Source organism: Hemitrygon akajei, chromosome 10 (genome assembly GCF_048418815.1).
Source record: "Hemitrygon akajei chromosome 10, sHemAka1.3, whole genome shotgun sequence".
Classification (NCBI taxonomy): domain Eukaryota; kingdom Metazoa; phylum Chordata; class Chondrichthyes; order Myliobatiformes; family Dasyatidae; genus Hemitrygon; species Hemitrygon akajei.
Window position 1 is genome coordinate 97,146,366 of NC_133133.1, and position 12,802 is coordinate 97,159,167.

Consider the following 12,802-nt stretch of genomic DNA (forward strand, 5'->3'; position numbering starts at 1 on the left):
GGCAAGGCAGTAGATGCTTTTTCCATGGACTATAGTAAGGCATTTGACAAGGTCCCACATGGGAGGTTGGTCAAGAAGGTTCAGCTGCTCGTCATTCAGGATGAGGTAGTAAATTGGATTAGACATTAGCTTTGTGGGAGAAGCCAGAGAGTGGTCGTAGAGAGTTGCATCTCTGACTGGAGACCTGTAACTAGTGCCGCAGGGATCGGTGCTGGGTCTGTTGTTTGTCATCTATATTGGCGATCTGAATGATAATGTTGGTAACAGGATCCACAAATTGGCGGATGTCAACAAGATTGGGGGTGTAGTGGACAGTGAGGAAGACGATCTGAGTTTGCAGTGGGATCTGGACCTTCAACACAGGAGCCCCTCAGGAGTGCATCCTAAGCCCCCTCCTTTACTCTGTATACCCATGGCTGTGTAGCCACCCACAGCTCTAATTTGCCAATTAAATTTGCTACACTGACTGGCCTTATCTCAAATAATAACGAGGCAGGCTACAGAGAAGAAGATATCACCCTGACACCGTGGTGTCAAGAAAACAACCTCTCCCTGAATGTTGTAGAAACAAAGGAGCTGGTTGTGGACGACAGGAGGAATGGAGACAAGCTCACCCCTATTGACATCAATGGATCTGGGGTTGAGAGAGTGAACAGCTTTTAAGTTCCTCGGCATACACATCACTGAGGATCTTACGTGGTCTGTACGTACTGGCTGTGTGGTGAAAAAAGCACAACAGCACCTCTTTTACCTCAGACAGTTGAAGAAGTTTGGTATGGGTCCCCAGATCCTAGACTTTTTACAGGGACACAATTGAGAGCATCCTGATTGGCGGTATTACTGCCTGGTATGGGAACTGTACTTGCCTCAATCGCGGGACTCTGCAGAGAGTGGTGCAGATAGCCAGCACATCTGTAGATGAGAACTTCCCACTACTCAGGACATTTACAATGACAGATTTGTAAAAAGGGCCTGAAGGATCATTGGAGACCCGAGTCACCCCAACCACAAACTGTTCCAGCTGCTACCATCCGGGAAATGGTACCGCAGCAAGACCAACAAGCTCCGGGGCAGCTTCTTCCACCAGGCCAACAGACTGATTAATTCTCGCTGATATTAATTCTATTCATATCATAGTATTCATAGTATTCTATGCTATATTGATTGTCTTGTTGTACTATTTATTACAAATTACTATAAATTGTACATTGCACATTTAGATGGCGACGTTAACAAAGATTTTTACTCATGTATGTGAAGGATGGAAGAAATAAAGTGAATTCAATATAATTCAGTTCAAATGGGCTGAATATTGAAGGATGGAATTTAAGGGTGACAAGTGTGTGGTGGTGTACTTCGGTAGACAAACCAGAGTAGGACTTACACTGTGAGCATGGGGCACTGAGGAGTGTGGTAGAACAAAGGGATCTGGGAATATAGGTCCATAATTCATTGTAAATGGCGGCACAGGTAGATAGGGTCATAAAGAAAGGCACATTGGCCTTCATAAATCAAAGTATTGAGTCCAGGAGATGGGATGTTATGTTGAAGTTCTGTATGACATTGGTCAGGTCTAATTTGGAGTAGTGTGTACAGTTTTCGTCACCTACTTATGGAAAAAGATATAAATAAGGTTGAAAGTGTACAAGGATGTTACCAGGAGTGGAAGTCCTGAGTTGTAAGGAAAGATTGAATAGGTTAGGACTTTATTCCTTAGAAGATTGAGGGAAGATTTGATGGAGGTAGACAAAGTTATGAGGGGTATAGACAGGGTAAATGTAAACAGGATTTTTCAGTGAGGTTGGATGAGACTACAACTATGGTTAAAGGTGAAAGGGGAATATGGGGGGAAATTTCTTCACTCAAAGGCCTGTGAGAGTGTGGAACGAGCTGTCAGTGCAAGTGGTGCATGCAAGCTCAATTGCAATATTTAAGAGAGGTTTGGACAGGTAGTTGGAATGAAGGGGTGTGGATGGCTATGGTCCTGGTGCAGATCGATGGGACTAGGCAGTTTAAATGGTTTGTCACATAGGTGGGCCGAATGGCTGTTACTGTGCTGAATCTATGACTCTAAAAGCAAGGAGCTAATACCAAGCCTTAAAAATGTATTGGTCAGACCATATTTAGACTTTTGTGATGAGTTTTGGGTCCCATGTTGAAGGAAGAATGTGCCAGTGTTGGAGAGTGTCCAGAGGAGATTCAGGAGAGAGATCCCAAGGATTATAATGTATGAGGATTATTTGATGGCTATGGGCCTGTACTCATTGGCATTTAGAAAGATGAGGGAGGATCCCATTGAAACCTACCAAATATTGAAAGGCTTAAATAGAGTGGGTGTGGAGTGAATATTTCCAATTGTGGGCAAGTCTATGACCAGAGGGTACAGCCTCAGCATATGACTTCCCTTTAGAACAGAGATGAGGAGGAGCAAGTTCTTTAGCCAGGGAATGGTGAATCTGTGAAATTCATTCTACAGACAGCTGTGGAGGCCGTCATTGGGTGTATTAAAGGCAGATCTTGATAGGTTATTGATTTGTAAGACACAAAGGTACTGGGGAGACAGCAAGAGAATGGGGTTGAGAGAGAATATTAAATCAGCCATGATTAGATTGCAGAGTAGACTCGATGAGCTGAATAGCCTAAATATGCTCCTATGGTTTATGGCCACTCCATCACCAGCTTCTATTCCTCAACTGTACACAGGGAGAAAAGTAGCTGGTTCAAAGTAACAATTCTTTTTATTTTACATTGATATTCTGGTTGTAAAAATCTGCAATATTTACTGGCCTTTGCTGTGGGATGTGTTTCATTTTGAAAAGTTACTGGGTTGTGTGTCACATGTCAACTTTATTGAAATTAAAGCCCAAGAACTGATTAGATGACCTTTGGGAAATAATCAGCTAAGAACGTTAGGATAGTTCAGTGAGGTGTACATCCACAAGATTACAATGAATGAGGAAAAGAGGATTCCGGGCTTCATCGCAGAATTGAAACGCTTACATTTTGTTGTACCTTTGTATTCAATGCTTCCAATCAGAATCAGAGTCAGAGTCAAATTTATAATGACTACATATGTTGTGAAATTTTTTGCTTTGTGGCAGTAGTGCAAGACATAAAATTACTGTATTTTACAATAAGAAATAAATTAAACAGTGAAAAAGAGGAATGGTGAGTGGGTGTTCATGGACAGTTCAGAATTGTGATGGTAGAGGGGAAGAAGCAGTTGTGCAGTCATCTTCAGGCTCCTTTGCCTCCTTCCTAATGGTAGTAACAAGAAGAGGGCATGCTCCAGGTCGTGAGGGTCCTTAATGATGGATGCCACTGATTTGAGGCACTACTTGATGAAGGTATCCTCGATGGTGGAGAGACTTGTACTCTTGATGGAACTGACTGAGTCTACAACCCTCTGCACCCTCTTTCAATCTAATCCTGGTTATAAGGTCTATGGAAGGTCTTGGGGAGAAAAATGCTACAAAATTTACCAACTGATTTCGAACAGCGAACATTTCAACGATAAGTTGTTGTAGTGTTTCTACCCAAAACAGTGACAATTCCTTCCCTCCAAACCCCTTCCCTCCCAAGATGTTGCTGGACCTGCTGAGTTCCTCCAGCAGGCCGGGGATTTAGTGTTCGGAAGGTAGAGAATGATTCTGATTTGGAGATTGTTACTGATGGATTTCATGGAAACATGAGTTAATCAGGGACTTCGAAAGTGCACTGGAAGGTTGCTAACTAGCTATAATTTGCAGATTGGCATTCCGAGTTGAAATACTGCTTGCCTTAATAACCTGCAGTACTCGTAAGCCGATTTGGAATAATGCTATAATCATGGGTAAATCTGTGAAACTTGATGACTGGATGTTTTCTCACACCATTCTCTAAACTCTAGAGACTGATGTGCGTGAAAATTCAAGAAAATCAGCAGTTCCTGAGCTACTCAAACCACCCTGGCTGGCACCAACAGTCGTTCAAACTCACTTAGATCACATTTCTTCACCATTCTAATTTTCGGTCTCAACAGATGAGCTCAATGCCCCTATGCTTGTTTTGGCTGTAAAAAAGCCCCCAATGATTCTGTGATTTCAGTCTCTGAGGCCGATGTGTGGGCAACCTTTAAGAAGGGTGATCACACGAAAAGCACCCAGTCTAGATGGGTACCTGGCAAAGTACTAAAGACCTGTGCTGATCAATGGGCTGGAGTAGTCACTGAGATCTTTAACCTCTCTCATTGCAGTCTGAGGTACAAGCAGGCTTCAAATATACCAGTACCCAAGAAGAATGTGGCAACTTGCCTCTATTGCTATCAACTAGTAGTAATGAAGTGTTTTGAGAGATTGGTGACATATCAACTCCTGCCTGAAAATCAACTTGGATCCACTCCAGTTTGCTACTGGAGCAACAGGTCCACAGCAGATGCCATCTCATTGGCTCTTCACTCAACCCTGGAACATCTGGACAACAAAGATGTGTAACTCAGGATGCTGTTTTTCGACTACAGCTCAGCACTGAATACCATCACCCCCCTAAAGCTAATCAGTAAGCTTCAGGACCTTGGCCTCAGTAAATCCTTGTGCAATAGGATCCTTGATTTCCTCACTTGCAGATCACAGTCACTTTGGTTTGGCAACATTTCCTCCATGGTCTCCATCAGCACAGGTACACCACAAGGCTGTATGCTTAGCCTCCTGCCCTACTCGCTTTACACTTATAATTGTGTGGCTAAGCACAGCTCCAATGTCATATTCAAATATGCTGATGATGCCACTGTCATAGGCCATATCAAAAGTGGTGATAAATCAGCATATGGGGGGAGATTGAAAAACTGACTGAAGGTGCCGTAACAACAACCTCTTGTTCAATGTCAGAAAGACCAAGGAGCTGATTATTGACTTCAGGAGAAGGAAACCAGAGGTCCATGAGTCAGTCCTCATTGGAGGATTAAAGGTGGAGGGGATCAGCAACTTTAAATTCCTCGGTGTTATTAGTTTGGAGGACCTGTCCTTGGCCCAGCGCATACAATAAGTGCAATTACGAAGAAAGATTAGGCATGACATCTAAAACTGACAAACTTCTATAAATGTGTAGTGGAGAGTATATTGACAGGTTGCATCACAGCCTGATATGGCGACACCAATGCCCTTGTACGGAAAATCCAACAAAAAGTAGTGGGTACAGCCCAGTCCATCATGGGTAAAACCCTCTCCACCACTGAGCACATCTACGTGAAACACTGTGGCAGGAAAGCAGCATCCATCATCAGCATGCACCACCCATTGCCGCCATCAGGAAGAATGTACAGGAGCGTCAGAACCCACGCCACCAGGTTCAAGGACAGTTATTACCCCTCAATCATCAGGCTCTTGAATCAAAGGGGATAACATCACTCAACTTCACTTACCCCATCATTGAAATGTTCCTAGAGCCTATGGACTCACTTTCAAGGACTTTTCATCTCATGTTCTCGATATTTATTGCTTATTGATTTATTATGATTATTTCTTTATATTTGCACAGTTTGTTGTCTTTTGCACACTGGCTGAATGCCCAGTTGATGTAGCATTTCATTGATTCTGTTTTGTTTATTATTCTATGGATTTATTGAGTATGCCCACAAGAAAGCAAATCTCAGTGTTGTATATGGTTACATATACAGTACGTACTTTGATAACAAATTTACTCTGAACTTTTGAACTGAACCTCTTGACCATGTCTACATGCTTTTATGCATTGAGTTAAATCATAGAAACATAGAAAACCTACAGCACAATAGAGGACCTTCGGCCCACAATGCTGTGCCAAACATGTACTTACTTTAGAAATTACCTAGGGTTACCCATAGCCCTCTATTTTTCTAAGCTCCATGTATCTATCCAGGAGTCTCTTAAAAGACCCTATTGTATCCGCCTCCACCGCCATTGCCTGCCAGCAGCCCATTCCACAAACTCACTCACTCACCACTCTGCGTAAAAATCTTACCCTTGACATCTCATCTGTACCTACTTCGAAATACCTTAAAACTGTGCCCTCTCGTGCTAGCCATTTCAGCCCCGGGAAAAAAAGCCTCTGACTATGCACACAATCAATGCCTCTCATCATCTTATACACCAGTTGCTGCTGAGTAGTTGGCTGATGAGATATTTCCATTAATGAGCAGCTGTACAGGTGTATCTAATAAGGTGGCCACCGAGTGGATTGTACAGGAATAATGTGCAAACTAATTAAATCCGTATTTAAGTGCCTACACATATGCATATCTTTCCATTCTCTGCATATTCATGTGCCTATCTAACAGCCTCTTAAACACCTCCATCATCACCTTTACAACCACCCACCACTCTAAAAAAAAGACTTGTCCTTTCTCACCTTAGGGGCATACCTTCCAGTATTAGACATTTCCACTCTGAGAAAAATACTATTGATTTCTCTCTTAATTTTATAACCTTTATCAGGTCTCCCCTCAGACATTGCAGAGGAAATAAGCCAAGCTTGTCTCTCTTACAGTACATGCCATTTAATCCAGGCAGAATTCTGGTAAACAACTTCTGTTCCTTTACAAAGCTTCCACATCCTTCCTATAATTGGGCAACCAAAATGCAGTGCTCTAGATGCAGCCTAACTAGAGTTTTATTAAACTGCAACATGACTTTCCAACTTGTGAACTCTGCGTCTTGACTAATAAAGGCAAGCATGCCATACACTTTCTTTACCATCCTGTCATCCTGTGCAGGGAACTATGGACTTCAGCTCTGAGATTCCTCTGTTTAGGGTCCTGCATTATTCCATACTGTACATTTTGCATTTCCAAAGTATAACACATCACATTTGGCTGAATTAAACTCTGTTTCTATTTCTCCACCAATATTTGCAGCTGACCTTAATCATGCTGCATCCTTTGGAAATCCTCTACACTGTCTGCAACTGCAACAGATGTATTGTCAGCAAACTTATAACCAACCCACCTACATCATAACAACATTATTCTAATACTTGAAAATATTTTTAAAATATCACCTTCTAATATAGTTAACTACTGTTTTTGTTCACAGGATGATCTTTCCCAAAGACTTTCAAGACTTCGAGATCAAGTGTAAAGATGAGAAAACATTCAGCCTTAATACTTTGGGAATTATGTATAATCTTCAGTTGCGGAGGGGGCAAAGTGTGGTTATAACATATTGATATTCTTTTGTAGTTGAGTCACTAGTATGCTGTCACCAGGATAGGCCATGTTGAGATGTAAACCTGAGATATGGTTAATGCATTTGGTAATCACACAGCCTCCTTCCTTTCACTTACAACCTGGTATAAACTGGGAATCTTGTTTATGTGAGGGGTGGGGAAAGTTCAGGTGACTTTTGTATTCAGATGAAGTCTACAATATTTGTGATGAGACAGTTTCCTCTCTTAAAACATAGTGCAATTTTGCTATTAACCATTGTATCTTAATTGTTCAGGATGCATCACTGAAAAAATGATGTTTGGATTAAAAGATGATTGAAAGTATTTTTGAAATATGGTATCGTATTTTCACCACACTTTTGCACAAAGCTTTATTGTAATTTGGTTTTACTTTCTCTTGTGTATTGCTGGGACTCTAATAGTTAGAATATTCCCCAAGTGTTATAAAATTTAATCTATTTAAGAAGTTTGAAAAAGCTTTGAAGACATTTAACCTCACTAGGGAGGGGTATAAATTAAGCTCTATTGTACTAAATCTTTTGATGATTGTACACTGATTGCAGGGATGTTGTGTCTGTATGAGGTTTACATGTTAATATGATTCTTTTAAAATTTTTGCATTTCTTCCGCTGTACTTGACCTTACAATTAAAGGTTCTTTAAAATAAAATGTGTGTGTTACTCTGAACTGAAACAGTCCTGAATGTTCTGAATGCCCCTTTGACAACAGCCATTCATTCAAATTGCAGACCTAATTTTCTGAATCTAAGGGGCACTGACCTGTTTTTGTAAAAAGAACTGCAGTGCAGTGAAGTTGATAATTGAAGATTGTAAGATTTAATGTAAGTAAGAATTAACTTTTAGCCAGTCTAGATTCCTTTGTTGTTGTCCACAAACTTTTACAATATTCCTTATGTTTTTTTCATTAGAAACTGAAATTGAATTTGTGTTGCTTCTATGGTAATTTAATTTTTACACATTTATTTAATAACCTGAAGGATATTAAGGTCTTTTTTTTCCCCTCTGAAAATACCGCTGTATTTTCTGTTTTCTGTTGTTTCTAATTGAAATGAAATTTGAAGTACATTTAGTATCAAGTATCAAGTATGCAGTATACAACCCTGAGATTTGTTGCTCCACAGACAGCCACAAAACAAATAAACACTATGGGACCCTTTCAAGAAAACGTCAGACATGCAAACAAAGAAACAAATCGCATAAATGGCAAAAATGAGGAAAAACACAGACTATAAAACATTAAATCATATTGAAACCATCTAGGAATATTCAGTATAGTTCAGTTCAGTTCAGTTCAATTTAGCGCTGTTAGTTGCCTGTAGGCCACAGAGCTAGTTTGACCTAATGAAAATCACAAAAAAGGGAAACCAGAAACACATTAACATGAACTACAAAGAGTGTCGATTAAACCTTGCTCAAGAGCCAAGACTCCAGCAGCATCAAGTGAAAGGAAGAGAGAGAGAGACCAATCAAATGCAGGCATCTTCCTACGGGAGCAGCAAGTGATAGACCAGTCACACACAGGTATCTTCCTACGGGAGCAGCAAGTGATAGACCAGTCACACACAGGTATCTTCCTATGGGAGCAGCAAGCGATAGACCAGTCACACACAGGCATCTTCCTCCAGGAGCGGTGAGTGAGAGGGAGAGAGATGGGTCAAATGGAGGCAGACAGCACTGAACACCCACTCGCCATCCGCTCTCATCTTCATTGATTTCAATCTTGATGCTTTAATCAGTGTGATCGGCAAGAAATGGAGTTGATCATGGGCTCGCACCCTGTCTCCGGGTTTCTTGGCCTCCAGGCTGCACACACCACTCAAAAGCACACCAAACTTCCTTGGAGTCAGAAAAGGGCAAGATGGCTCAATTGGCCTGCAAACACACCATCAAAATGTAAATCACAGGTTCCAATCATAGCTGAATTATATGTGAAAGAAGAAGAAATTAAAGAAGCAGTTTTGTGAATTATCTGTAGGACATAGTCATTGCTCATGTTGTTCACTGGCACCATCTTCAGTAATTCTTCAAGCAAACTGTATTGCCAGAATATAACAAGTGGACATGTGCCCCTCCTGATAGGTTTCTCTGTTCTCTGCATATTCTGGTATTGCTCAATGCATGACAATTTTAGGTGGAACTGCTTTTTATATATATATTTTTTTTTCTCTTCCAGTGTAATGGAGTGACATCAATTATAATAGACCAACCATTACCTGGATAAATGTCTGTCTGTTGATCACAAATCAAATTTCACTAATGTCAGTCTGCTTTAGTTATATTCTGGGCAGAGTGTCTATACTCAAAACCATTGAAGAGGGTACCATCTTGTATAAGACCATAAGGCATAGGAGCAGAATTAGGCCACTCCACATATGGAGTCTGCTCTGTCATTCAATCTTGACTGGTTTATTCTTCTTCTCAACCCCATTCTCCTGGCTTCTTCCCATAACATTTGACACCCTGACTATTCAAGAACCTATCAAACTCCACTTTAATTATACCCAGTGACTTGGCCTCTGCAGAATATTTGACTTGTGCATCTGGTTGTAAGGTCTAAAATTATTTCCTGGTTAATTGGCGTGCACTTATGTCATCATTCGCATTCAATTACCGCAGCATGTGTTACCATTTATCATCTGCACAAAGAATCTTCCTTTCGCAATTTTTACCTGCAACAATCTGCAGATCGAAGTAAATTTGTTGAAACAATTATTTTACTGACCTGCATTTTTTTTTGTACAAAGCCAACACTGCTGTATCATGCTGAGAAATTTCAGAATCAGGTTTAATATCACTGATACATGTTGTGAAATTTGTTGTTTTGCAGCAACAGCACATTGCAATACATAATAATAAAAAAATTAAATTACCATCAGAAATATATATAAAAATCAAATAATTCATACAAAAAGAGGATAAAACAGGTAGTATTCACAGGTTCATTGTCCATTCAGAAATCTGATGACGGAGGGAACAAGCTCTTCCTGAAGTACTGAGTGTGTTTCTTCAGTAGCCCAGAACTGTTCACTCTACTCAAGGTGAGGCCTCACCAGTGCCTTATAAAGCCTCAACATTGCATCCCTGTTCTTGTATTCTAGACCTCGTGAAATGATTGCTAACATTGTATTTGCCTTCCTCACCACTGACTCAACCTGCAAGTTAATCTTTAGTGCACTAATCTTTGCACTCAGATTTTTGGATTTTCTACCAGTCTAGAAAATAGTCTGCATATGTTTCTACCATCAAAGGTGCATGACCATGCATTTTCTAACATTGTATTTCATTTGCCACTGTCTTGCCCATTCTCTTAATCTGTCTGTCCTTCTGCAGCCTCCCTGTTTCCACAATACTGCCTGACCCTCCACCAATCTTAATATTATCTGCAAACTTGACAACAAACCCATCTATTCCATCATCTAAATCAATGATATTCAGCATAAAAAGAAGCGGTCCCAACACCGGCCCTTGTGGAACACCACTAGTCACTGACAGTCAACCAGAAAAGGATCCTTTTATTCCCATTCATTGTCTCCTACCAATCAGCCAATGCTCTAATCATGCCAGTAACTTTCCTGTAATACCATGGCCTCTTAACCTCATGTGTGGCACCTTGTCAAAGGCCTTCTGAAAATCCAAATATACACTATCCACTGCATCCCCTTTATCTATCCTACTTGCAATATCCCCAAAGGATGCCAACAGCTTCGGCAGGCAAGATTTTCCCCTAAGGAAACCATGCTGACTTTGTTCTATCTTGTCCCGTGTCACCAAGTACTCAATAACCTCATCCTTAACAACTGATTCCAACATATTCCCAGCCACTGAGGTCAGGCTAACTGGTCTATAATTTCCTTTCTGCTGCCTTCCTCCTTTTTTAAAAAGTGGAGTAACATTTACAATTATCCAGTGCTCCAGAACTAATGCGAGTCCAATGATTCTAAGAAGATCATTACTACTTCCTCCACAATTTCTATCCCTACCTCTTTCAGAACCTTAGGGTCCAGTTCATCTGGTCCGGGTGACTTACATACACTTAGGTCTTTCAACATTTTGAGCACCTTCTCTCTTAGTAGTAACTGGACTAACTTCTCTTCCCTCACACCTTCATCATCTGGCACACCGCTAGTGTCTTCCACAGTGAAAAATACTCATTCAGTTCATCTGCCATCTCCTTGTTCCCCATTATTATTTCTCTGGCCTCATTTTCTAGTGGTCCTATATCCACTCTCAACTCTTTTAGTTTTTTTATATACTAAAAAAGTTTTTCTATCCACCTCGATATTATTTGCCAGCTTGCTTTCATATTTCATCTTTTCCCTCCAAATGATTCTTCTAGTTGTTTTCTGTAGGTTTTTAAAAGCTTCCCAATCCTCTAAGTTTGTGCTAATTTTTACCTTATTGTATGCTCTCTAAGGAAGCTGGTTCTACTATTTTGCCATTTGAGAATTTCTTTGTTTTTGGCATACCTCTATCCCACACTTTCCTCATTTCCCCCAGAAATTCATGCCATTGCTACTCTAGAAATATAGAAACATAGAAAAATTACAGCACAATACAGGCCCTTCAGCCCACTAAGCTGTGCCGAACATGTCCCTACCTTAGAACTACCTAGGCTTTATCCATAGCCCTCTATTTTTCTAAGTTCCATGTAGCCATCCAGGAGTCTCTTAAAAGACCCTATCACCCTATCATTAAAAATGTCTTAAAAGTGCTAGTCTTTGGCTCGAGAGATTCTGGCAGTTGGATAGTGCAATCAAGAATTGATTAGCAGTTGATTGGCAATCAAGATTTGAATAGCTCAGTCTCAGCAGAAAACAGCTGATTGGGCAATCGAGGTCAGGTGACCTTGCAGCTGGCAAAGCTCAAGCAAATAAAAAGAGGGAGAGCTCTAGCAGAGTGGCCTGTCAGGAAGCAGCCTGGTTGAGGGAAGTGCCTGGTGTGAGAAGTGCTAGTCTTTGGCGAGGAGACTACACCAGGTACAATTGCAGAGGGTGAAGACATGACTGCTAAGCTGATTCAGTGTGCTACGTGCATGATGTGGGAGGTCAGGGACACTGATGGTGCCCCTGGCTGCTACAGCTGTGGAAAGTGTGTCCAGATTCAGCTTCTGAAGGAGCATGTTGCAGCACTGAAGAAAGAACTGGATGACCTCAGGTTTATCTGTGAAAATGAGAGTTTTCTGGACAGGACCTACAGTGAGGTTGTTACACTGAGGATACTGGAAGAGAGAAAGGGGGCGATGATGAGGAAGGAAAGGATGCTTGAAGTACAGGAGACCCCAGGGGATGTACCTCTCGTAAACAGGTTCACCCTCTTGGAAGCTGTCAGGACAGAAGATACTGCCAGTCTGAGGTCTGCGAGCCGAAAATTGGTGCAGAAGCAGAGCGGAGGAGTCAGACATCAGGAAGAGCCGTGGTAGTAGGGGACTCCATAGTAAGAGGTACGGAAAGGGGTTTCTGCGGCAACAGGCGAGATTTAAGGATGATGTGTTGCCTCCCTGGTGCTAGGATCCAGGACATCACGGACCGATTGCAGGGAATCCTCAAGGGTGAAGGTGAACAGCTGGGAGTGGTAGTGCATGTCAGCACAAATGACATCAGGAA

The 12,802-nt window shown here is 41.3% G+C and overlaps 1 protein-coding gene across 2 annotated transcripts in view; it reads left to right on the forward strand.

Moving 5' to 3' along the window:
- The window catches only part of chmp1b (charged multivesicular body protein 1B), a 49,003-nt gene extending 41,155 nt beyond the window's left edge, over positions 1 to 7,848 (forward strand). For both annotated transcript variants that reach the window (XM_073058675.1, XM_073058674.1), the window contains one exon: positions 7,047 to 7,848. In XM_073058675.1, coding sequence (XP_072914776.1) covers positions 7,047 to 7,091 — 45 coding nt within the window. In that variant the 3' untranslated portion in view covers positions 7,092 to 7,848. The remainder of the gene's footprint in view (positions 1 to 7,046) is intronic.
- The last annotated feature ends 4,954 nt before the right edge of the window (positions 7,849 to 12,802 follow it).